Source organism: Trichechus manatus, unplaced genomic scaffold, assembly GCF_000243295.1.
Source record: "Trichechus manatus latirostris isolate Lorelei unplaced genomic scaffold, TriManLat1.0 scaffold00207, whole genome shotgun sequence".
NCBI lineage: Eukaryota > Metazoa > Chordata > Mammalia > Sirenia > Trichechidae > Trichechus > Trichechus manatus.
Genome location: NW_004444143.1, coordinates 3,060,372 through 3,085,506, shown reverse-complemented (window position 1 = coordinate 3,085,506; position 25,135 = coordinate 3,060,372). Strand labels below are relative to the sequence as shown.

At 54.0% G+C, this 25,135-nt stretch overlaps 2 protein-coding genes across 3 annotated transcripts in view; one reads left to right on the top strand and one right to left on the bottom strand.

Moving 5' to 3' along the window:
* The window catches only part of EIF3K (eukaryotic translation initiation factor 3 subunit K), an 11,759-nt gene extending 6,014 nt beyond the window's left edge, over positions 1–5,745 (bottom strand). The window contains exons 1-4 of one of the 2 annotated variants that reach the window (XM_004388139.2): positions 5,568–5,745; positions 4,142–4,240; positions 2,789–2,909; positions 1,528–1,602 (exon numbers count right to left, since the gene is read on the bottom strand). In XM_004388139.2, the coding sequence (XP_004388196.1) occupies positions 1,528–1,602; positions 2,789–2,909; positions 4,142–4,240; positions 5,568–5,626 (354 nt within the window). In that variant the 5' untranslated portion in view covers positions 5,627–5,745. The remainder of the gene's footprint in view (positions 1–1,527; positions 1,603–2,788; positions 2,910–4,141; positions 4,241–5,567) is intronic. The other variant, XM_023742294.1, reaches the window with a different exon arrangement.
* A 1,175-nt stretch (positions 5,746–6,920) lies between these two features.
* On the top strand, positions 6,921–25,095 carry MAP4K1 (mitogen-activated protein kinase kinase kinase kinase 1). Its single transcript, XM_004388138.3, has 31 exons — positions 6,921–7,075; positions 7,251–7,308; positions 7,433–7,523; positions 8,369–8,433; positions 10,013–10,068; positions 10,165–10,212; positions 10,377–10,419; positions 10,513–10,585; positions 11,606–11,737; positions 12,156–12,218; positions 12,328–12,409; positions 13,144–13,260; positions 13,503–13,581; positions 14,096–14,154; positions 14,233–14,276; positions 14,358–14,402; positions 15,394–15,436; positions 15,880–16,033; positions 16,109–16,191; positions 16,557–16,641; positions 17,499–17,575; positions 17,667–17,727; positions 19,530–19,638; positions 19,723–19,781; positions 19,982–20,085; positions 20,702–20,876; positions 21,295–21,357; positions 21,542–21,631; positions 21,715–21,785; positions 22,478–22,533; positions 24,917–25,095. The coding sequence occupies exons 1-31, from the start codon at positions 6,977–6,979 to the stop codon at positions 24,984–24,986; spliced, it is 2,454 nt and encodes an 817-aa protein (XP_004388195.1). The 5' UTR covers positions 6,921–6,976; the 3' UTR covers positions 24,987–25,095.
* The last annotated feature ends 40 nt before the right edge of the window (positions 25,096–25,135 follow it).

Sequence of the window (25,135 nt, the reverse complement as noted above, 5' to 3'; positions counted from 1 at the left end):
GGGTGTGGGGTCGGCTGCACATGGGCTGTGGGGGTCAGCTGCACATGGGGTGTGAGGTCAGCTGCACATGGAGTGTGGGGTCAGCTGCACATGGGCTGTGGGGGTCAGCTGCACATGGGCTGTGGGGTCAGCTGCACATGGGGAGTGGGGGTCAGCTACAGGTGGAGTGTGGGGGCCAGCTGCAGGTGGGATGCCTGGACCAAGGGTGGGAGCACGTGCTTGACTGTTTCTGTGTTCCCACAAAACAAGAACCCAAATCTAAGGTGGGATAAGAAGATGAGATGAGAAGGCGTGAGAGAATGTCCAGGACAGCTGGAGCAGGGACGAGCTGGGCAAGGAAGCCAGCCTGCTAGGAGGAGCTGAAGTGAAGGCCGTGGACTCAAGGGAGTGATGTGCTCGTGGTGGCTGTTTCTCCAGCCGCGTTCCTCATTACCCAGGCGGGTGCAGACAGGGTGGGGAGAACTGGATGCCACAGGGTTGTTCTGCCAGGTAAGTGTGATGGGGTGGGGAGTGGGGCGGGGGGGGGGAGTTGCAAGATTTACTCTGGTAAAGAAGGAAGATGGACCTGAGAACATGAACAGAGGACTGGAGCTGCTGATCAAGGCAAAAATGCTGGGTTAGGGACCCCCTGCAAGTGAGATGGGAAGGCGGGAGGAAGCAGCCAGAGAGTGATGTTTGAAATTCACAGGAAAGAGGGGTGTCATTATCGGTGAGGACTAGCCTAGTGAGGTCCGTGGTCCCCTACCCTGGCCAGAGGTCAGAATTACTGGAGATAATTTTGAAAATCCCAAAGCATGAACGACACCCTCTCTCTGAGGGCAGGACCCATGTGTCAGCATTGTTTAAAGCGCCTCCGGGGTTTAATGCATGATTATGGAGGTGAAGGGCTGAGGTCAGTGGAGGACAAAGCTGAACGAGAAAGCACGGAACCGAGACGTCGGGTGCTCAAAGGACCATCACCTGACTAAGCAGAGGCTGTGAGCAGGAGCTAGATGTGTGCAGAACAACGGCGGTCATCCCGGGGGACTGTCGCCGACACCAACAAAGCAGGTTAGTACATGATCGTGATCGACGGGGACCACGAGCCTCAAGAATGGGGGCTTCGGGTGGGGGGGGATGGCTCTGGGAGCAGCAGGGAGGAGCAAAGAGGAGAGGCAGCTGACAGCCCCGCTTGGGGGCTGCAGGATGAGGCACGTGCTCAGTGAGGACCTGGGCTCTGGTCAGAGCAAGGAAAGGAGAGTGTTCAGAGGCTGAGATGGAAGGCTTCCACGCAGGCCAGACGGCAAGCGCCTAGGGGCCCAGAGGAAGGATGCGCAGGAGCGGGGCACAGGGTCAGCCTCACGGGCCCGGGGACGACCTGGGTGTCTGCACCCTGTGTGAGGCGGGCGATGGCTCCAGAGGATCACGCGCGCAGTACACTGAGCACAGGGCCCGTCCCCACAAAGGCAGCCACCAGTCTGCTCGCTACGGCCTCCCCCAGTTGACCCTGGACCCACCCAGCCTGTCCTGGGACCCAAAGGAAGTTACCCAGAAGGCCTGGAAGTGGCAGGTCTCCAGCAGGTCTCCAAGGTACAAAATCTGTCGGATCGGCCGCTCTTCTTGCTGGGAGGAGGGAGCATTAAGGAAAAATGGCCTCGGAGCCTGAGGAGGCTGGTGCTGGGTCCTACATCAGCCCTCCCCACCCACCCTTTCTTCCAAAGGCCCAGCTCAGAAGAACTGGAAAACGAACCCCTCGTTTCTCCTGTGGACACATACAGGAGGGTGCCTGCCACGTCACTGTAACGGCAAAACATGAGAGACAGCCTAAGGGTCCAAGGAGGAGAACGATGCACCGAACTATGGCACGTCCGCACACTGAGATCGAGTCGACTCCCAGCGCCGACACGGGGAACCTCACGGGACTCCGAGTGACGTGAAAAAAGCAGGATACAGATAACGTGCCTCACGTCCTACCGTTTGGGTGGGGGAAAGACGTGCGTGTAGACACACAATCGTATTTACGTATCTACAGAATATCCGCGGATCGGTACCCGAGAACTGCAAACAACTATTGCCTCCTGGGAATGGTGTGTGGCAGCTGTGGGGAAGTGCAAGGAGAAAGCCTTGCCTTTTCACTGCATACTCCTCCGTACTTTTTCTGGTACTCTCTTGGACTTTTTAAATTGTGTACCACGTGCCTTTGTTTTTTAAAGCCATCGGGACGGACTCCTGTCCCCTGCCTGACCCCCAGTCAGAACCACTGTCCTCTCCCGCCTCTTGCCTGGCGGTTCCTTCTCCGCTGGGAACCCTCAGGGGGAACTGTCTGAAGTGTCATCTACCTGTATCACTGAGCTTTAAAGCATTCTGTGGCTTCCCAGCGCCCTGTTTAAGCCTGACTGCATTCCACTTTGAAATCTATGGCGAGGCTATGCTGAACTTCCCTCACCGTCTCTAAAAGATGGCACTAAGCTGTTCTTTCCCTCCAGGCCTACATGCTGCTCCATCTGCCTGGATCGTCCTTTCTGAGCTCTTCACCTAACTCGTCTTTCAGATGTTCCCTCCTCCAGGAAGCTTCCCCTAACCTCCAGGCAGGGTCAGGCGCCTTCTTTGGCTCCCCAGCCCTGACCACTCTGGGCTGTACCTGACAGAGACCTGCCTGTTTCTGCCAGTGGACTGTGGGCTACAGGAGGGCAGGGCCTGGCCCAGAGCAGGCACTCAGTGTTTGTGGACGAAGCCAGAGGCCACGTCCCTGTGAGTTCACCAACACCCGCCTCCCCGGCAGACCCTGGCCCTGGAGCTGGAAGGATACGTGCGCTTGGTCAATCATACACTTGCACAGTGTGAAGTCAGTGTGGGGCAGGTTGGTGAGGGCCTTCAGCAGGATCTGTGCAGTGACCGTGGTCTGGAAGAAGGCTGGGTTGAACTGGTACCTGAGAAGGGGAATAACAGACCCAGCAACAGCTGCACCTCCAGGTCCCCGAGCTGCACCAGGTGCCCAGCAGGTTGCCCACTGCTTTGGCCACATCAGGCTCTGGAGGTTGGGAGGTGGACACGTCTGGGCTCCGATCCCAACCACAACATTCTGTGGCTGCGTAACCTTCATCTTCCTGAGGCTCACTCTCCTGCTCTGCAGATGGGGACAGTTAATCCTCACAATCGCCCAAGGAGGCAGACAGTGTTCTAAGTGATCTGCATACGTTAAAGCATATGAGAAGTATCTGGCGCAGTGGTTAAGGATCTGAGGCCAGACTGCCTGGGTTTAAACTTTCCTGCCGGGTGACGTTGGACTACGTATTTTAAATTCTCTGTGCCTCGGTTTCCTCCCGTGCAAATGGGGACAATGATAACCATACCTACTCCACAAGAACAACTGAACAATCGAGTCAGTTAATACGCATAAAGCTACACAGGGTGACTAGCACATGGTGAGCACGCGCTAAGTGGTGATCATCACCAATAACAACAGACCCACCCCGCAATTTTGAGCATTATTATCCCAGTTTTACCGATGAAAAGCCCAAGGCTGCGTAATCTGCAAAGATTTCCCAGCTGGTCATGTGTAAAGAAAGTACTTGAGAAAGGATCAACTCAAATGCCCATCAACAGGAGAAAGGAGAATTAGAACAGAGTCGCACGCCTTAAACCAACGACAATGAATGAACGAACCGAGGCTACACAAAAACTGAACGGCACTCACAGAGCCAGTGCTGAGCAGGAGATGCCAGATACAGAGGGGCTCTTGCTGCAGAACTCCATTTGTGCAAAGTTCAAGGCGGCAAACCTGAGCTGAGCCGATCAGGATGCAGGCACGTGTGCTAAACCATCACGTAAGCCTGGCCACGAGAGCGCGAGAGGGGCTGCCAAAATGGGGGAGTGAGCTGGTCGGCACAGGGCTCCTGGGACACTGGCAACATTCAGTGTTGCTGTATGGATGCTGACTACATGAGTGTTTATTCACAATTACTTGTTAAATTGCACATTCACCTTATGTACTGCTATCCTACATACCTGCTTTCAATTTGTTTTTTTAAAGCTCAACTTCCTGGTCTTGCATATCAAGAGAAGCCACATCCTGCAGGCTAACCTCCCAGTCCCACCTCATGCTGAAAGCGGCACCCTGCTGGCTGCTGGCATAGGGGTGGGGGTGGGGGGAGATACTCACAGCTTCAGGACAGCAAGATTGGCTTCCAGGTCATAGGCGTTCTCCTTGGCCTGCGTCTCCACATAGCGCTCCAGGGTGGCCAGGTTCTCAGGATTGTACCTAGAGGAGGAGCAATATGGGTGAGCAGAAAGGAGACAGGAGCTGGGCCCACTTTATGAGGCCAGGGAGCTACTGCAACCTGTTCTGCTCTGTCTTCCATCCCTTTAAATCTGGCATGGGGCACCTGCCCTGCCCCAATCTTGAATCAGCTCTATAATCTCTAATAAAATCTCTCCACATACCGGATCTCTCGCCTAAGCTCCAGTCCCACTGGAGCCCTGGGTCTTGTCCTGGATGCCTCCTCCATTTCGCAGCCTGTATACTTGGCCCCTTAAACATCTCTGCCACCCAACCCCTTCTCCTCTCCCCAAGCCTCTACCCTAGTCTAATCCCATCCTTTCCTGCCTGGGTCCCTTCCTAGCCTTCCCACTGGTCTTCCAGCTTCCTCCAGACTTCCCCTCCGCCCCACTCCATCCTCCATACAATAGCCAGAGAGGTCTTTCTAACGCACAAATATGACCATGTCCTTTTCCTGCTTAAAATCATTCCATGGCTTCCCAGTGCCCTTCCTCCATGATCTGAGTCCTTGCAATGTGGCCGGCAACACCTCTTACTCCACATTTTAGCCCAACTACAACAAATAGCTTCCAACTCCTAGGAATCACTAAGCTCATTTCCTCTCAGAGCATTTGTCCACGGTGCTTCTTCTGCCGGAAACTCCCTTCTCTTGCCCAACTCAAGTCTTCCCCTTATCTCTCTTCACCTGCCTCATTCTCACTTGTCTTTCAGGTCTTAACTTAGCCTTCACCTTCAAAAAGCGTCCCTTGACCCAGGCTAGGTCAGGTGTGTCCCGTACCTCAGACTTCCACAGCCCCCTATACTCTCCCCATTCCAGGCCGACCCCCATGCCTGTGCCTCCCCCATCCCAGCCCCGACCACTCTGCTGCCCGTGCCCCATCACAGCCTAACCCTCGCGGGCACCGCTCTGTATCGCCTCTGGAGTGGGAACTCCGTGAAAGCATGGTCTGCCGCTATCTTGGTCACCTGTAGACCTCAGCATCGCCCAGTACCGATAAGAGTAGATAGCAGTGGCTGTATGATGAATGAATGACATGAGGAGCCGAAAAGGGCGAGACCGAGGCACTGAGAAATAGTGAGAAACTGAGGGACAGAGCGGGAGACTGAGTGATAGCCAAGGTTCTCCACTGCCTCTACAGTACTCTTTCCTTCGATAGCTCCTCCTCCAGGATGAGACTTCCACACATCTAGAATGACAGAGACCCCACCCCAGGACAGCCACGGGACACTGACTATCCCTCGACGTCTCCCGGAAATCTCCTCCTCCACCCCGCTTGGTCAGAAACGTTCCCTCCAACTGGACTCAGACCTGTCGATACCCTTGAGCAACTTGCCCACGTTCGCTCTCATCTGCTCAAACACTGCCATGACTACCGATGCCTTCCACACCCTGGCTGGAGCCGCAGACCGAGCCGGCACGGTGTCCTCGAGGACCGGAAGCGGAAACAGTGAGGGAAGAAGAAATACGTCATTGTTATCACCCGACCCCGGGAGGCGACTCTTGCAGCAGCAGCAGCAGCAGCAGCCACGCTTTCCGGCTACCACGTGACTTCTTCCCAGCAGGCGCAATTGGCGCGTGCGCATTCTCTTCGTCTGAGCTCGCACAATGGAGTGAGAAAAAGCTCAGTCTACCCCAGTGCGCAGGCGCCTTCTCGGGGCGAGGAGGCGGGGCTAAGTTTTTCCCGGGCCTCGCGCGTCTAGTGACAGGACACGCGCTAGTGTGCCCGCGAACTTTCCGGGCAGGAGTCTGAGCACTAATGGCATCTACGCTCGTCCCCTTGCACGCGGCTATGAAGTCATACTTGTGCGGGAATGCACGTAGTAGCCCTTCCCTCGGGCCATGGCCAAGTCCCAAGGGGTGTGCTCTCTGAGGTTCTGCCCTCCTCCCCTTCCCCCGCCCCAGTCCTGGCCGGTGAGGCAGGATCCTGAGCTGTCTAGTTTCAAGTCCTGGACCCTGGTCCCCATCCTTTATCGCAGCTCTAAGGGTAGATGTTCACAGGGCTTGGGTGAGGGGCTCCTGGACCCCGCGGCATCTCCCCAGTCCCCATTAAGCCCCAGGCTTCGGGGCGAAGGCGAACAGCCCCGTATGTGAAATCATGAGCTATATGTATACAGACTGCACGCTGCAAGCGTGAACGCACAGGCGTGTGTGTCATGTGTTCTGAGTACTTCGGCGTTTGTGCACACAGGTATACAGACATGTGTGATGTCTGCAGATCTGCACACCCCGCAGGAGGATAACACCTAAGTGCATGTATGTACCCCGGGTGAACGGGCAATGTACACTGCGTAGCCATCTCCTCTGCAAACCTGCCACCTCCGGGTTGTGGCCAAACCCTCATGCATACAGCAGAGATTAAACTATGGTTTTTCACTCCCACCCAGAACTGGAAAGGGGCCTGCTGGGGCGCCCCCCAGGTCACAATTAAGATCGTTTGCATCTCATTTACATGCAGCCCTACACGCTAGGGGTGGAGGGGGGTCCCCTGGGTCCCGACACAAGCTGCCCCTCACAGGCCGTCAGGGCCCAAGGGACAGGGGGTGGAGCTGGCTGCACAGCCTTGTGCTGGGGCAGGAAGCGAGAGTGGGGAGGGGGGAGGCCACAGCCCGCGGAGGCAAGGCGGGTGCAGGGCGTGTAGGGAGAGAAGGAGGTGCCAGTGCTTGAGCCCTGTGGCCCTGCTGGCCCCCTGGGCTCAGGCCCAGCTCCAGCCTCCAGGGATGGACTTCGTGGATCCCGACATCTTTAATAGGGACCCCCGGGACCACTACGACCTGCTGCAGCGGCTGGGGGGCGGCACTTACGGGGAAGTTTTCAAGGTGAGGGGCCCCTTCCCCCCACCTCCCGGCTGTCTCCATCACCCTCAAAGCAGAGACCTTTGGGGTGAGGCCCAGGAAGGGAAGGGAATGCAAGAGGGCCTGGCCTTGGCTCTGGGATGCTGAGGAGGGACTCAGGCATGTGGGACCTGTCTGACTGCCAACTTCCCCTTACAAGGCTCGAGACAAGGTGACTGGGGACCTGATGGCATTGAAGATGGTGAAGATGGAGCCTGGTGAGGCGAGGACCCCGGAGCTCCCTCCCCATACCCTCACCCCCACCTCCTGGGACACTGGGGCCACCTCCCCCACAACCTCCTCTCTGCAGCGGCTTTTTCTCTCCCCCATCCCTCCTCGCAGATGACGACGTCTCCACCCTTCAGAAGGAAATCCTCATCTTGAAAACTTGCCGGCATGCCAACATCGTGGCCTACCATGGGACTTATCTCTGGTGAGGAGCCTTGGACCTGCCCTGGGACCCAGCCTAGGCCCCAACCCGGAACCAGCCCCCAACCTGATCTCTAATCCTGAAGTCTCATTTCTGAACAGAGCATCCCTAACTTGATCCCCAAATCTGGAGCCCTGTTTCTGACCAGGGTGCCTCCTAACCTGGTCCCTGATTCTGAACTCCCATTTCTGACCTGCACACCCTAACCTGACCTCTAATCTTGAACCCTCATTTCGGACTGGGGCACCGTCTAATCTGATCCCCAATCCAGAACTCCCATTTCTGACCATAGGTCCCCAAATTGATCCCTTTATAGTAACTAAATCCGAAACCTGAGTCCCGTAAAGGTAATCTCTCATCTTCCTGCCCTTTGGGTCCTCCAATTTCCTTCTCTGCTTCTTATATAAACCTCTAAGCTGCCTAACCCTCAAATGATTATTACAGATGCCCCAATAATGACCGCTATCCCGAGACCTGGCATCCTGGGCCCCTCTGTCCCTTCCCCCCCTCCCCAACCTGTGAGATGTTTGCCCAGTCTCCTAGGTTATCATAGGATGAAGAGGGTCTCCTGGGTTTGGAGCACAAAGACTTGGGTTCGAGTCTAGTTGACCCTGAAAGTACATTTCCTCTCTGAGCCTCAACTTTGCCGTCTGTGAGATGGGAATGGAAAGATCTCACTCTGGGGGGCAAGGCGAGATAGAGAGATGACAGCTGTTCCATCAGAGTGCTTGTTGAACTAGAGCAAGACAAGAAGTGGACCTGGGGCTCCTTCTTAGAAATGATAACATTACTGCTGCTGTTGCTGTTGTTGTTATCATGTTATTATTATTACTCTTGAACTGTTGTAGGCTGCAGAAGCTCTGGATCTGCATGGAATTCTGTGGGGCTGGTTCTCTCCAGGACATCTACCAAGGTGAAAGGAAGGACAAGGGGATCCTCAAATCCACCCTCCTTCTCCTGTCTCTCCCTGTCAGTCTTATTTGGGGCTCCCTGGGACAGTCTTTCTGGTCCTGTACTTCACACACTGCACCCCTCTTCTGGCCTTGGCCTGACAATGCTGGGTACATGGCAGTGGCCCAGTGAGCCCTAGATCCTGTCTCCAGGACTTGACAGCCCAGCCTGAGCCTCTCTGCCTGCAATGGCCCCCTCTCCCTCCACTCCCCATCTTTGTCTCTCCGTCTGCATTTTCTTGCCAAGGTCTATCTGTGTGGCTAAGTGTTTCTTATTTCTGCTTCACAGGAGGTGCCCACATTTTTACTGAAAATGAATTTCTGGGTCTCTCTCTCTCAGCCGGCTTTCACCCTCTCTGAGAATCTGAGAATTTGAATTTCTGATGCTCACCTCCCTGACTCCCTCCAGCCCGAACCTCAAATGTCAGAAAAGGAGAAACTTCATTAGAAGTTCTCAGAGGGGGAAACTGAGGCCCACAGAGCCAGTCTCTCAGACTTGGTCTGTCTGTCCTCTCTGTTTCTTGTCTCTCTCACTTGTTCCCTTTCCACCACTCTGTGTCTCTCTCTTTTTAAATATGTCTGTCTTGCCACATTTTGTCCATGAGCATTTCTTCCTTCCTCTCGGTCTCAGTTTGGATCTATCCGTTGTCTCTGCCTCTCTGTCTCCACATTCCCTCACTTTGCCAGATCACTTCACTTCCTTGTTCTGTCTGCAGGTCCCATTTCCCTCCAAAGAGAACTCCACGTCCTTATCATGGCCCACGGAGTCTGACCCGCCCCCAAGCTGGCTGACCTCACCTCCTACACTTTCCTTTTCCCCTAGTCAGCTCACCCACCTTCTGTTTCTCAGACTCACCAGGCACACTCCCACCTCCTGGCCTTTGCACTTGCCGTTCCCCCTTGGAGTGAGGCTACTCCCATCCCCGCCCCATGCAGCCTTCTTTGAGAAGTCTTCTCCAACCAGCCTGGGAAGGAGTTCTTAGTCTCCTCCATGTCGTATTTCCCCTTCTCTTTTCCTGTGTTGTTTTTCTTCTTACCATGTATTAACATCTCACAGACTGTTCTACTTACATAGCTTGTTTGCTATCATCTCTACCACTGGTGGAGCCCTGGTGGCGCAGTGGTTAAGAGCTCGCCTGCTAACCAAAAGGTCAGCCGTTCGAATCCACCAGCCGCTCCTTGGAAACTTCATGGGGCAGTTCTACTCTGGCCTGTAGGGTCCCTATGAGTCATTTTGGTTTTCTACCACTGGAATGTTCTCTCCAGGAGGGCAGGGAGCTCTGGTTTGCTCACAGCTGTATCCTCAGTGTTATCTACATTCCTGCCTGCGGATATTCTATAAAAATCTGCTGAATGAATCTCCATCCGTGTGTCCCTCCAGCCTCTTTGTCACCACCCTCTGTCTCCCCCTTCCCACTTGTCCCATCCTACTTCCTCCTCCCCTGGGGCACATTCCCAGTCAGTATGGGTGGGAGGCCAGGGACGCCCAGACCAAGGTTTCCTGGCTCCCCACCCAACGCTGGGCCTTGTCAACCTTTGCAGTGACAGGCCCACTGTCGGAGCTCCAGATCAGCTATGTCTGCAGAGAAGTGCTCCAGGTGAGGAGAGGTGTGGGTGGGCCTGGGTGAGGGCAGGGCCTTGCTCACACTCCCTGCCCCTGCACTCACAACTGCCTTGTCTACCCTCCTCCGCAGGGACTGGCCTATCTACACTCACAAAAGAAGATACACCGGGACATCAAGGTGGTGGACTGGCGGTGCGGTGGTGGTGCTGGGTGGTAGGGCTCCCGGGGCACATGGGTGGCACTTGGGGAGCTCAGGAAACAGGGTGGTATGGGGTGGTGGGTCCAGCGATGGGCTGGGGGGATGTCTCTGACAGCCTCTGATCCCTCCCTCCTCGCCCCCAGGGAGCCAACATCCTCATCAATGATGCTGGGGAGGTCAGACTCGGTGAGTGTGGCTGGTGGGGGCTGGTAGGGGCTGGTTCGGGGGCCTGGGTGGATGGGAGACCCCAGGTCACTCTGTCTCTCGCTCTGCCTCCAGCTGACTTTGGTATCTCGGCCCAGATCGGGGCAACGCTGGCTCGACGCCTCTCTTTCATTGGGACACCCTACTGGTGAGCAGTGCTCGGTGGGCTGCTAGGGCTGGGGTGGGGGCAGTGGCTTTTCCCGCCCTGGTTGTCTGGGAACCATCTTCCTGGCTCCTTCCCCCCGCCTCAGTCTTTCTCTGTAGAACATTCCGTCATTCTCTTTGGCTCTCTCTTGAGTTTTCCCTTTCTCTTTCCCTGCCTGATTCTCTGTGTTTGTGTCCGTGCTTAAGAGCTCGGCTGCTAACCAGAAAAGTCAGCAGTTCGAATCCACTATCAGCTCCTTGGAAACTCTATGGGGCAGTTCTACTCTGTCCTCTAGGGTGGCTATGAGTTGGAATCGAGTGGACAGCAACGGGTTTGGTTTTTTATCTTGCTCTCTCTGTCTCTCCAGCTCTGTTTCTCTCTTTTCCCTCCAGGTCAGTCCATCAGTCTCTGTCCTTCGTTTCTCTCTCTCACACACAGTGTCTCTCTACCTCTGTCTCTCTCTATGTATCTTTCTCTATGTTTTTCTGTCTGTCTTTATCTTTCTGTGTCTGTATTTCTTTTCTTTTTTAAATTTTTTTTATTGTACTTTAGATAAAGGTTTACAGAGCAAACTAGTTTCTTATTAATTAATACACATATTGTTTTGTGATATTGGTTGCCAACCCCACAACATGTCAACACTCTCCCTTCTCGACCTTGGGTTCCCTATTACCAGCCTTCCTGTCCCCTCCTGTCTTCTAGTCCTTGCCCTTGGGCTGGTGTGCCCCGTTAGTCTCGTTTTGTTTTATGGGCCTGTCTAATCTTTGGCTGAAGGGTGAATCTCAGGAGTGACTTCATTACTGAGCTAAAAGGGTATCCGGGGGCCATACTCTCGGGGTTTCTGTTTCTGTACTTCTCTCTCCATCTGGTTCTCTCTATGCCTCATCTCCCCTCGCCCGCCCCTCCTTGCCCATTCTACCTCTCCTTGTCTCTCTCCACCCCCAACTCCCCGGGAGTCTCTTCCCCTCTCTCCCCTCACCCTCCTTGCACCATCTCTGCCTCTCTGAGGGTCTCTGCCCCCAGGATGGCTCCGGAAGTGGCCGCCGTGGCCCTGAAAGGGGGATACAACGAGCTGTGTGACATCTGGTCCCTGGGCATCACAGCTATCGAACTGGCCGAGCTAGAGCCCCCACTCTTTGATGTGCACCCTCTCCGGTAGGTGTTAGAGCCCCCCTGGGGCTTAGAGATCCCATCAAGCCCTGACCCTGAATCCCCCTCCCCAGCTTGCTTCCCCACATCAAGATCCCTTACAAGACACCCCCCCTTCCTCGAGCCCAATCTGAGATCCCTAAAGCTTCCTCCAACCCATAAAGCCTTATCTTCAGCCCTGCACACCAGGAGCCCCAAAAGCTGCGTCCCTATCTTGAGCCTCCTTCTGCAGATGCTGTAGATCCATTATGTGGTCAATGGCTCCCCCTAGAGGTGGTATCCTTGTGCGTTGTAACACCTGAACTTCGTTCATATCCTGTCCCTGACCTCAGCGCTGTTTGGGAGGGTCTGGGGACCCCTCATACCATGAGGTCTGACCCCCAAGTGGGGGTCTGAACCTCATGTTCCCTTCCTACGCCTGTAGAGTTCTGTTCCTCATGACCAAGAGTGGTTACCAGCCTCCTCGGCTGAAGGAAAAGGGCAAATGGTGAGAGAAGGTGATGGGAGGGAGGGAGAGCGGGCAGAGCCAGGGTTGGTTGGTCTGATGGGAAGGTCTCTGGACCCCTCACTCCAGAACCTGGCTTCTCTCTTCCAAGGTCGGCTGCCTTCCACAACTTTGTCAAAGTCACCCTCACTAAGAACCCCAAGAAACGACCCGGCGCCACCAAGATGCTCAGTGTAAACCTCCCCTCTCTGAGAAACCCCCCAAACTCTTGTCACCCCTAGAATTCCCCAGGGCCTTCCACAACTCTCTAGAACTTCATACTTTAGTTCCATAGAACCCTCATGGTCCTTTCAAAGTCCCTGTTGTTGTTAGGTGCGTTTGCGTCAGTTCTGACTCATAGCTACCCTATAGGACAGAGTAGAACTGCCCATAGGGTTTCCGAGGCTGTAATCTTTATGGGATCAGATGGCCAGATCTTTTCTCCTGTGGAGCAGCTGGTGGGTTTGAACTACCAACCTTTCAGTTAACAGCCGAGTGCTTAACCGTTGTGCCTCCAGGGCTCCTTTTGAAGTCTCTAGTTCCCCCAGGATTTCCCAGGATCTGCCAAGTCCCTCCAAATTGTACCCAAGACCTCTCCAAGGTCCCCTGAGCTGTTAGAACTCACACATTTCCAAGGGCCTCAAGACCCATTCCTGAATGCCCTCAGGAATTCCAGGGGAGCCTCAGCCCCCTCTGAGACACCTCTGGAATGCTCCAAGCCCCACCTCCCTCAGGAATCCTAAAGTCTTCTAGTCCCTTAAAATTACTCAGAATTTCCAGGTCTCTGAATTCTCCAGACTTCCCTGCCCTGCCCTTCAGCTGGCACCTCCCCCCGCCAGATTCCCTTAGACACATTCTCAGATCCTGTGCCAGCCCTCTGCCCCTACCAGCCCCTCTGTTTGCTGACCCTCTCCTGCCCCTCCCCCAGCATCAGCTGGTGTCCCAGCCTGGGCTAAACAGAGGCCTGATCCTAGACCTTCTTGACAAACTGAGGAACCCAGTGAAGGGGCCCCCGGTTGGTGAGACTGATGACGAGGAGCCTGAGGTGAGGGAGCCCTGGCTGACAAAGCACCAGAACCTCCCAGCCTTTGCTCAGGCTGTTCCCTCTGCCTGGAGTGCCCCCCTGCTGCCTCTCCTAGGAGAGAAAAAGGAGGAAGGGTGGGGAACTTGGCCTGGGGCTGTGTACACAGAGGGTTATGGGAGAGAGGAGGGCTCAAGGCTAGACCTGTGGGGTGGTGGGGAGCTCTTTGGGGCCTTGAACACTGACATGGATATCCATTGGCCTAGCTACCCCCCGCCATCCCTCGGCGGATCAGATCCACCCATCGGTCCAGCTCTCTGGGGATCCCAGATGCAGACTGCAGTCGTGAGTACAGAATCCTTAAGCTTGGGGACACCTGACCCTATAATAGATCCGAGAGACCCCATCACACTGTGTCAGACGGCCAGAGACCCCCATCACTGCCTGACCTCATAAGAGACCCCAGAGATGCTTATCATCACCTGACCCACATGATGACCACAGGGATCCCTCACTTCCCTGATCTGCAAACAGACCCCATGAGACCCCCCTCACCACCCTGACCCCAAAAAAGACCTAGGAAATCTTTATCATAACTCCTGATGTCCGAACAGACCCCACAGACTTACCCATCACTGCCCCTGACATCTAAAACAATCTCAAAAACCTCTATAACCACTTGGAGCCCCCATCTCCCTGATCCCAAACCCTGACCCCCAGACGAGACCCGTGAACCAAAATGCCATCAAGGGTAGTTCCAATACCTACCACCCTGACTCCAACCCAAATTCTCTTCTATCCCCAAATCCGTCTCTACCACCCCCACCCCACGTGTCGCCTCTCTCTCCCCATCTCCCAGGGCGGCACATAGAGTTCAGGAGGCTTGGAGGAATGGAGTCCAGACCACCAACCCACACTGTGAGATGCCTCCCCCAGCTCTCCCCAGACACCCTCCCCTTCCCTTCAGCCACTGCTGAGCCTTCCCCTGTCCCACAGGCACTCCACCAGCCCCCTGGAGACAGCAGGAGCAGCAGTCCCAGGTCAGGGACCCCTGTGGTGGCAGGGGAGGGGGCTGGGATGTATGTGGGAGCTGCCTGAGGCTCATGCTTGTCACTCTTCAGGAGGCACCAGTCAGAGTCCGATGATGACTATGACGACGTGGACATGTAAGGGGGGCCCTGGCCCTAAGCTCCACACACCCCATCTTCCTACAGACCCCTAACTTGATGCCCTATCTTCCTTCCACCCCTGATCCCTGACCCCGACTGGACCCACAAGGTAGTCACCACCTTGCTTCACCCTCAACCTGGCCCTCGCCTTCCTTCATCCCTAGCCCCTGATGCCCGGCCCCATCCTAACTTCAGCCCCTACCTACCTCCACTCCCAACCTCAGTCCATTTTCCTTTTGCCTTCTTGTATGACCTTTGACTTGACCCCTAACTTCAGCTCCCACCTGCCCTCAACCCCAGATCTGACCCCAGTTCCTTCCAGAATGTCCTGAGATCTTTCCCCACCCCCCAACTCAACCCTGGAACCCTCAGCCACAGGCTAGTCCCTAACTCCTTCCAGATGTTTCTCCAACCCCCAGGCCCACACCCAGACCTCAACTTCAGCCCCAACCCTCAACACCAGGCCCCCATCTTTCTTTATATTCTCACCCAACCTCAGACTGAACCATGGCCCCTGGAAATTTCCCCAGTGCCAGACCCTCAGCCCCAGATCCAAGCCTCAACCCCGTGGGGTCAGCCCATGCCTCCACCTGCATCAGCCCCCAGGCCCAGTGTCAGCTCAGGGCCCACTCATTCATCCCGCACATGTCATATGGAATGGGCTTCCATACGGTGCCAGGCGCGCAGTGGGAACCGGATCCACAGGAGCTGGTAGTACTCATACGTGTGTTCCTAGGTGGTTGTGGAGATTCAAAGTGCTTAGCACAAGACCTGACGTGATGTCAGCGCTCGATGCCCGAGAGCTGCTGTTACTGTTATCAACACGGTTATTAGTCCTTTCATCCTCAGCTCCAGCCAGACTGAGTCACCCCTTACCTTCCTGGCCTCAGACCCCAATCCCAGATCTCCCGCCTCCAGCCCTCAATCACCCCACCTTCCCCTAGTCCTTGTTCCCCAGATCCCCCCTTATCCCATCTTTGTGTTTCAGCCCCACCCCTGCAGAGGATACACCTCCTCCACTGCCCCCCAAGGTAAGGCCCTGAGCCAGGAGGCCAGGGTCCTTAGATGCTGGGATACTGGGCTCTCTAGGGCTGAGAGTTGGGGACACCAGGTCCCTTGAGGACTGAGAGGCTAGGATGATGGGCACGTTGGGATCTGGAAGTGTCAACCCTGAATTTAGGGGTGAGTTTCAAAAATATTAAGCCCAATGTATACTGGTAAGTATTTGGCACTAGGGTCCCTGTGCTGCAGCTGGCATTAACCCTTTAGTTGCTGGAGTGTGTTGAGGTCCAGGGAGGAGGTACCAGGGGAGGCCTGGAGTCGTGGTAGGAGCACTGGGCGGCGGCGGGGGGGAGCAGTTAGCTGTTTCTGACTATCAGTTTTGCCATGGGAAGGGGGAAGCTTGGGGTTGCAGGGTGCCTAGTCGCTAAGATCATCTGACATATTTTTCCATGCCTCTTGCCCGTTCCCGAAGCCCAAGTTCCGTTCTCCATCGGACGATGGTCCTGGGGATGAAGGGCAGCTGAGTCCGGGGGTGCTGGTCCGATGTGCCAGTGGGCCTCCTCCACGCACCCCCCATCTTGGGCTTCCCCCAGCCACCTACAGCCCCCACCTCTCCGCCCATTCAGGTAACGGGGCAGGCCAGGGTGAGGGGTGGGTAAGGGTCGGGGGGCACCAGGGGCTGATTTTCCCCCACCCCTCAGAACCCTCACTCTGGAACCCATACCACCGCGAACCTGACCAGCCCCCACGGCTACCCCCCAAGAATGAAAAGATGAAGAGAAAGGTGAGGACTCACGCCTCTGGATGGGGCTGGGGGGGCTGCCTGGCAGAGGGCCGGGGGCACCAATAATAAGAGCTGACATTTGTTGGGCGTGTCCTCAACGCCAAGCACTGGCCTCATACGTGGTGTAACATGTTCAAACCCTCACAAAGGTAGATATTATCCCCCATTTTACAGATGGGGAAATTGAGGCACAGAGAGGGTAAATAACTTGCCCAAGGTCATATACCTTTGAGGAGACAGAGGCAGGATTGGAGCCGTTCTTGCTCCAGAGTCTATAGTCTTAAGCGCTGCCCCTTCCCGTCCCCCGCTCCCTTTTGCTGGATACGGTCCTCCGGGTCTGCTGTTCTTGCTCATCACCCGCCCAGGGATGCGCCCTCCTCGTAAAGTTGTTCAATGGCTGCCCCCTCCGGATCCATAGCACAGCTGCCTGGACACACCCCTCCACCAAAGGTGGGCATTCTGGAGGGTCAAGGGAGGGATGGGGAGGAGCCTTAATGGAAGGAGAAGGGCAGAGATGGGGTTGGGGTTGCTTAACGGGAAGGGTATGGCAAAGCCCAGGCAGGGCAGAGCTAAGGTTGGGACTTGGGTATGGGTAAAGATCATTTTAAGAGTAAAAACTAGGAAACTTAGAGTTTGGGGGCCCACAGAGTCAGAATAGAGCAGAAAGGTCAGAGTTTGGGGTACATGATGGTAGACAGAAGGATAGTTGGATGTCAGTGTTAGGGAGGCAAGGATCAGCATTCTGGGGTCATGAGTGTGGGGAATCAGAATGTAGCAGCAAAAGTCAGAGTCTGGGGATCAAAGATGTGGAGACAAGGTCAGTTGGGGATAAATGTTAAGGACACAGGATCAAAGTTTGGGGAGACAGAATGAACTGAAAAAGTCATATCTGGCAGAGTCAGAGTTAGAGGATCATTGTTGAGGCAGGATAAGAAATTTGGGGATCAGAACTGGGCAGAGACAGGGATAGAGCTTGAAGTTTAGAGTTAGAGGGTTATTTTGGGGGACAGAGGATGTGAGTTTGGGGTTAGAACTGAGGAGACAGAGGGTCAGGACTTGCAGGTCAGAGATGTAAGAACCAACAGAATGTGGGAGGTCAGAGGTAGGCGAGAAGGAGACCAGGTTAAGGGACTGGGTCAGGGTTTGAGTTCAGATTTAGGGGAACAGGCTGGGAGTGTCGGTTTGGGGATGAGAGTTGGAGAACAGAGGGTCAGAGCTGGGGCCAGTGTTTGGGGTCAGACAGGTGGGGATCTGGGAGGCCCTCCAGGATGAGGCAGGTCCCAGTGTCCTTGCATCTGTTTCCCCAGACCAGCACCTGCTCCTGGGGGCAGAAGAAGGCATTTTCACCCTGAACCGGAGTGATCAGGAGGCCACGCTGGAGATGGTGAGGGGCAGCATCTAGGGCAGGGCAAGGGTGGGGGATGGAGCTGGGGTTCCTGGGGTATTACAGGTGCTATCTCCCCCTTTCTCTTCAGCTCTTCCCTGGCCGGACCACCTGGGTGTACTCCATCAACAATATCCTCATGTCTCTTTCAGGTCTGGCTGTGGGTTAGGTAGGAGGGGTGGGGGGGCAGGAGTCAAGGGGTTAGGAGGTAGATGGGCACAGTGGAAAAAACTTAGGTTCCCCCTTCACAGAGCCTTCAGTTCAAACTCCATCCACTTGTTCACTGTGGGACTTAGGGCAAGTGACTTCTGCTCCCGGAGCCTCAGTTTCCCCACCTGTAAAATGGGGGCGTACAATAGTCCCCACCTCTCAATTTTGAGTTAATTTCTGCCAAAATATCTATTTATAGTCTGAAGGCAGACCACATACTAAGGAACTCCACTTTTCAACTGATTGCTTACTTTACATTAGATTACATTATGGAAAATGATTACATTATATCATGGAACAGCAACTTGTCTAGTGTTTGGCAAAACCACTGGGAATCATAGCCTAGCCAAGCTGACACATAAAATTAACATCACTACATGTTTCGTCTTAAATTTGTAATATGTATAACTGCATCTCACTGGTTAAGTGTTCAGTTTCTTATGCAGCTACAACGGTTCCTGGGAGGTTGGAAACAGTTAAGTGCTTGCTCAACTGCCAGCTGAAAGGTTGGAGGTTCAAACCCACCCACAGGCATCCGGGAAGACAGGCCTGGTGATCTGCTTCCAAAAGGTCACAACCTTAAAAACCCTGTGGGGTACAGTTCTTCTCTGACACACATGGGGTTACCATGAGTCAGAATCAACTCAAAGTCTTTTTTTTTTTTTAAATGTGGCTACAAGCACCATAAGGGTAGGGAACATATTCATTTTATTCACCACTGTTTATCAGAGCCAAGCACACTGGCTGATATCTTAGAAATTTATTTCGTCACGGTAAAGTAGGCTAAGTCCAAATTCAGGGCGTCAGCTCCAGGGGAAGGCTTTCTCTCTCTGTCGGCCTTCTCATCAATCTTCCCCCAGACTAGGAGCTTCTCCGCACAGGGATCCCTGGTCCAAAGGCCGCGCTCTGCTCCTGGCACAGCTTTCTTGGTGGTATGAGGTCCCCCACTCTCTGCTTGCTTCCCTTTCATCTCTTGTAAGATAAAAGGTGGTGTAGGCCACACCCCAGGGAAACTCCCTTTACATTGGATCAGGGATGGGACTTTAGTAAGGGTATTACAATCCCACCCTAATCCTCTTTAACGTAAAATTACAATCACAAAATGGAGGACAACCACACAATACTGGGAATCATGGCCCAGCCAAACTGATACACACATTTTTGGGGGGACACAATTCAATCCATGACAGCCGGCTTGCAAATAAACCAGCTGAGAACAAGTTGATTCTGAATCGTGGCGACCCCATGTGTGTCAGAGTAGAACTGCACACTGTAGGGTTTTCACTGGCTGATCTTTCGGAAGTAGATCACCAGGATTCAAACCTCCCACCTTTTGGTTAACCGCCGAGGGTAACAGCAGTTTACACCATGTTGTTGGTGTTAGTTGCCATCAACTCTGTTTTGACTCATGCGCCCCCATGTGTGCAGAGTAGAACTGCTCCATAGGGTTTTCAAGGCTGTGACCTTTCAGAAGCAGATTGCCAGGCCTGTCTTCCTATGCCCCTCCGAGTGGGTTCCAACTGCCAAACTTTTGGCTAGTAGTCAAGTGTTTAACTGTTTGGGCCACCCAGGGACCCCTGTTTCCACCATAGGTTGAGGGAAAAGGAATGAATGAAAAGTGCTTCAGAGGCTCAGACTGGGGAGTTTCAGACAAACAGATGGGGCTGAGTGAAGGGATGGGGGAGGGAGGGGTCTCCTGGGTCCTATAACTGCCTGTTTCCCCCAACGTACACACACACTGCAGGAAAGACCCCCCACCTGTATTCTCATAGCATCCTGGGCCTGCTGGAACGGAAAGAGAACAGAGCAGGGGGTCCCATCGCTCACATTAGCCCCCACCGGCTACTGGCAAGGTATCAGCCCCCAATGGCACCACGGCCCCCTGTGATTTCCCCTACTGCCGTCCCTCCGCCATTCACGCCTCCCGCCTTCTGCAGGAAGAACATGGTCTCCACCAAGATCCAGGACACCAAAGGCTGCCGGGCGTGTTGTGTGGGTGAGAGACTCCCGTGGGTGTGTGGAGGGGAAGGCGGAGCTGGGCAGGGGCGGGGCTGGGGGCTGCATCCACGGGACAAGGATGCAGAGTTAGGGCAGGGTGTCTACCCTGGGGAGAGATGTGCGGTGGTAAGAGCCTTAGTGGAGGGGAGAGGAGGGGAAGAAGACTGACCGTCACAGCATTCCTACCCACCCCTACAGCGGAAGGCGCGAGCTGTGGTGGCCCGTTCCTGTGTGGGGCACTGGAGACGTCCGTGGTCCTGCTCCAGTGGTACCAGCCCATGAACAAGTTTCTGCTCGTCCGGGTAGGGGGCCGCAGGGGCTAGGGCCTCCCTCCTTCTGCGCTTTTGTTTAAAGCTCTACGAAGCCACGCCTCCACTCGAGGCCCCGCTTCAAGCGCCCCAAAGCCCTTCCTACCTGCGTCCTGCGCTGGAGGACCGCCTTTCTGAGGCTGTGCTCATCCCTGGGAGCCCTGGTGGCGCAGTGGTTAAGAGCTCGGCTGCTAACCAAAAGGTCGGCAGTTGGAATCCACCAGCCGCTCCTTGGAAAGCTACCCCTACTCTTTCCTATAGAGTCGCTATGAGTCGGAACCGACTCGTGGGCACCTGACAACAACAAACTCCGCCCCGCACACTTGGGCTTAAGCAGTCCTCAGGCCCTATGGGGCACCCCCGCCGCCGTGGCGTCTCTAATTGAGGCCACGCCCCTGAGAACCTGCCTCTCAGTCGCCAATGTGGCAAGTCCCCAAACGGAAGCCTTGCCTCCTGTGAGGCTCCTACCCCTTAATTTCTAATCCCTCTGAGAGTTTAGAAATCCCAAGAATGAGGATCCAGGAAAGACTTGGGAAGTCCCAGGCCTGCTTCCCTCCGAGGCCGCGCCCCAGGCGTGCTCTGAGCCTGCCCCTTTCTGTGCGGCCCGTAGCAGGTGCTGTTTCCACTGCCCTCGCCCTTGTCGGTGTTCACGCTGCTGACCGGGCCGGGCTCCGAGCTGCCCGCCGTGTGCATCGGCGTGAGCACCAGGAAGCCGGCGAAGTCCGTGCTCTTCCACACCGTGCGCTTCGGCGCGCTCTCTTGCTGGTTGGGCGAGATGAGCACCGGTGAGTGGCGCAGGGTCTCGCTGTGGGCGGGGCTGCTGCGAGGGGTCAGCTCGGGAGGGGTGGGTCTGGTAGGTGGGCGGGGCTTAGCCCGAGGGGTTAGTGAGAAAGAGGTGGAGCCTGCCCCCTCAAGACCGGTCTTACTTAATGGATGAGGTTGATGAAGGAGGGGGCTCTGATAGTAAGCAGGGCGGTGGCGCAGTGGGTAAGAGCTCGGCTGCTAACCAAAAGGTCGGCAGTTCGAATCCACCAGCTGCTCCTTGGACGCCTTATGGGGTAATTCTACTCTGTCCTATGGGGTCGCTATGAGTTGGAATCAACTCGACGCAACGGGAGACTGGGGGAAGAAGAGGGTGCTTAACAGAGGGACTGGTCTTCTTGTGAGGAGGGATGGGTCCCTGAGCCCCCTTCTCTCTTACAGAGCACAAGGGACCAGTGCAGGTGACCCAGGTGGAGGAAGACATGGTGATGGTTTTGATGGATGGTAAGAACCTTCTCCCCAGCCCCCTCCCTGGCTCTGCCCCCAAACCCCTCTCGGAAATGCTGAGCTCCTCCAGGCCTCACCCCCTACCTACTTGGCTTCTCACATTGAATCTATTGCTTGGTCTCTCAGTGACCCTCTAAGTCCCGCCCACGGCTCTTAAAACCTTTTTTGTATCCTATGCCAGGCACTTTGAAGCTGGTGACCCCGGAGGGGGCTCCAGTCCGGGGGCTTCGCACCTCGGAGATCCCCATGAGTGAAGCGGTGGAGGCCGTGGGTACGTGCAGGGCTGGTGGGCCCAGGGTCGGAGGTGCGGGCTCAAGTGATCCCCAAGGGTAACGGGCACTGCTTTCCCCCCAGCTATGGTTGGGGGTCGACTCCAGGCCTTCTGGAAGCATGGAGTGCAGGTGTGGGCTCCAGGCTCAGACCAGGTAAGTCCCCCCACCCCAACCTCACAGCCCTGCCCCCTCGGTCATCACATTTATCAGATGGGCTGGGAGAACTGACTCAGGATGCGAAGACCTGGAGGAGAAGTTTCCTCCAGTCTCAGTTGAGACAGGTCCCGTTCTTTGCCCCAGGGTCTCTTGAGTCCAGATCTCATCCCGTGCCACTGTGGGATCTTGTGCAAGGGACTTTGTGTCTCCCTGAGCCTCAGTTCCCCAACTGTAAAATGGTGGGGGGTGGAAGTGGTCAAGATAGAGACATATGGGTGTTTAAGAACATGGACTACACTGCCAGAGTTGGAACCCAGCTGAGGGGTGTTAGGCGAATGACTTAACCTTCCTGGGCCTCATTTTCCACATCTGAAAATGAAGAGAAAAATGGTGCTTATCTCATAGAACACTGTGTCAGACTCTGCCCTCACACTTCAGTATTTTACTTAATCTTCACAGTCACCTATTAGGTAGGTACTGCAATTCCCAGATTAGTAATCTCACACACAGAGAGGTTAAGTAATTTGCCTGAGACAGCATAGCTGGTGAGAGGTATTGGTAAGCATGATCATTTCAGGACCTGAGGCTACGTGTTCAGACGTCTCCCCCTGTGCTCTTGAAGGGAGCCATGTTTCTGGGGAGAGGGGAGGAGTCTTCTAGACACTGATACACACTTACCTTTCCCCCAGCTGCTGCAGGAGCTGAGAGACCCCACCCTCACCTTCCGTCTTCTTGGCTCCCCCAGGTATGATCTGGGGTGGGGGGGACACAGAAGGACCCGAGAGGGGGACTTCTGATGGGGGGAGGAAACCCTGAGGTGTCCCCAGTCACCTGTACCTTTGGCCTGGACAGTCTTTAACCTGGTCTCCTTACTTCCAGTCCTGCCCCCTACTGTCCATTCCCCCCACAGCAGCCAAGGGGTATGTTCTTTCTTTTTTTTATTGTATTTTAGGTGAAAGTTTACAGAGCAAGTTAGTTTCCCATTCAATAGCTTGTACATAAAGTGTTTCATGACCTTGGTTTCATTTGCCACAATGTGTGAGCACTCTCCCCATTTCCACTGTGGTTTTCCCATTTTCTTTCGTCCTGATTTTTTACCCCTTCCTGCCTTCTCACCTTTGCTTTTGGGCAGATAATGCCCTTTTGATCTCGTATAATTGATTGTTCTGAGGAGTCCGTTCCTCTTGGGTGTTATTATCTTAGGTGCTTGTCTATTGTTTGGCTGGGGGTGGTCTCCAGGAATAGGTTCCTTTCCAGGCCAGAAGTGTGCCTTAGGGCCAAAATCTTGGGGGTTCCTCCAGCCTCTGGCAGACCAGTAAGGCTGGTCTTTTTTGTGAATTTGATTTTTTGTTCTATAATTTTCACTTGTTCTGTCCAGGACCCTCTATTGTGATCCAGTTGGAGCCGTTGGTAGTGGTACTCAGGCACCATCTAGTTCTGTTGGTCTCGGGGTCATGTAGGCTGTGGTTCATGTGGCCCATGAGCCCTTTGGACTAACCGCTCCCTTGAGTCTTTGGTCTCCTTCACTCTCCCTTGATCCAGACAGGAAGAGACCCATAGTTGTATCTTTTTTTAAGACCCCAGACACTGCTCACCAAAGTAGGATGCAGAACATTGTCTTTATGTTCAATGTTGTGCCAATCGACGTAGATGTCCCCCGAGTCTATGGTCCTTTTATTTTTCATTTTGACATAATTTTAGACTTATGGAGAAGTTGCAAAAACAATGAAAAAATTATCGTATCCTCTTCATTGAGATTTCCCCAATGTTATCTTTTTTAAAAAAAACACATTGGCTCTATCCTTCTCTTTTCCTTTCTCCCTCCCTCTCTTTGTACTGAACCATTTAAGAGTAAGGTGCAAACATGATGTCCATTACTCCTAAATACTTCAGTGTGTATTTCCTAAATCAAAGCAAAGACATGCTTTTACAGAACTACATCGCAGCCCTCAAAATTAATAACTCTGAGATATCACTATCTTCTAATCCATACACTCATTCATTTTCAGCAGTTGTCCCAATGATGCCCTTTATAACAAAATTTTTTTTTTTCTGGTCCTGAATCCAATCCAGGATCACAGGTTGCATTTAGGAGCCACGTTTCTTTAGTCTTTAGCTTGGAACAGTTCTTCAGACTTTGTCTTTCCTGACTTTGATACTTTTAAAGAGTACAGGAGAGTTGTTTTGTCAGTGTCCCTCAGGTAGGTTTGTTTGGGGTTTCCAGGCTATGCATTTTGGGGGCATGAATACCAAAAGCAATCTTGTGTCTTCAGTGTGTCGTATCAGGGAGGCACGTGATGTCAGTTTGTCCCATTACTGGTGGTATCATTTGGTTAAGCTGGAATCAGCCAGGTTTCTCTACTGTAAAGTTACTCTCTTTATCTTTGTAGTAATAACTATTTTTGGGGGGAGATCCACGGAGACTATGTACAGATATTGCTTCTCATCAGACACTCACACACTACTTTCAGCATCTGTTGATGATGTTTGCCTGAACCTATTATTACTAGGAGGGTTACAAAATGGTGATTTTCTTCTTCTACCGTTGCTTCTACGTTTATCAGTTGGCATTCACCTGTAGGCAAGAACTGTCCCTTGTCCACCATCTGTCTGTGTATCTCAGCATGGTCTCATGGGTTCCCATTGTATTCTATGGGCTATAATCCATTGCTATCATTCATTTATTTTGATGCACAAATAGTCCCAATCCTGGCCACTGGCCACAGCCTACAAGGATGTGACATATCCAGCCAAGTCCCAGGCTCCCTCCCACCTCAAGGCCTTTGCATAGGCTGTTTTGTCTGCCCAGAACACTCTTCCCTACCCTCTTCACCAAGTTCCTCCTGAGCCTCCTACAGGTTGCAGCTTCACCATCCATTCTTTGGGGGAGCTTTAGCTGACCTCCTGAGTTAGGTTTTCCCGCTTCTTTGCACTCATGTTATTCACTGATTCATGTTGGTCTCCCACTCTAGCTGCGACTTCCCTCCCCAAAGGCTGGGACCACATCTGCCCAGTCACCGCTACAGCTCAGCAACGTGCTGGCACAGCCTCTATAACTACTTTGTGAAGGAATAAATGAACAAATGAATGAATGAACGAATGAACTGACTTCTTCCTTCCTTCCCCAGGCCTGTGGTGGTGGAGACGCGTCCAGTAGATGATCCCACTGCCCCTAGTAACCTGTACATCCAGGAATGAGTCGCTGGGTGTGTGTCGGGGGGGCGGTGTTAGGAACCAGTACTTGCACCCCCTTCCCCAACAGACACACACTCGTGGTCATGCCATGTCCCTGTCTCCAAATAAACATGACTTTAGCCTCTGCTGTTATCTTGTTTTTCAGAAGGGAG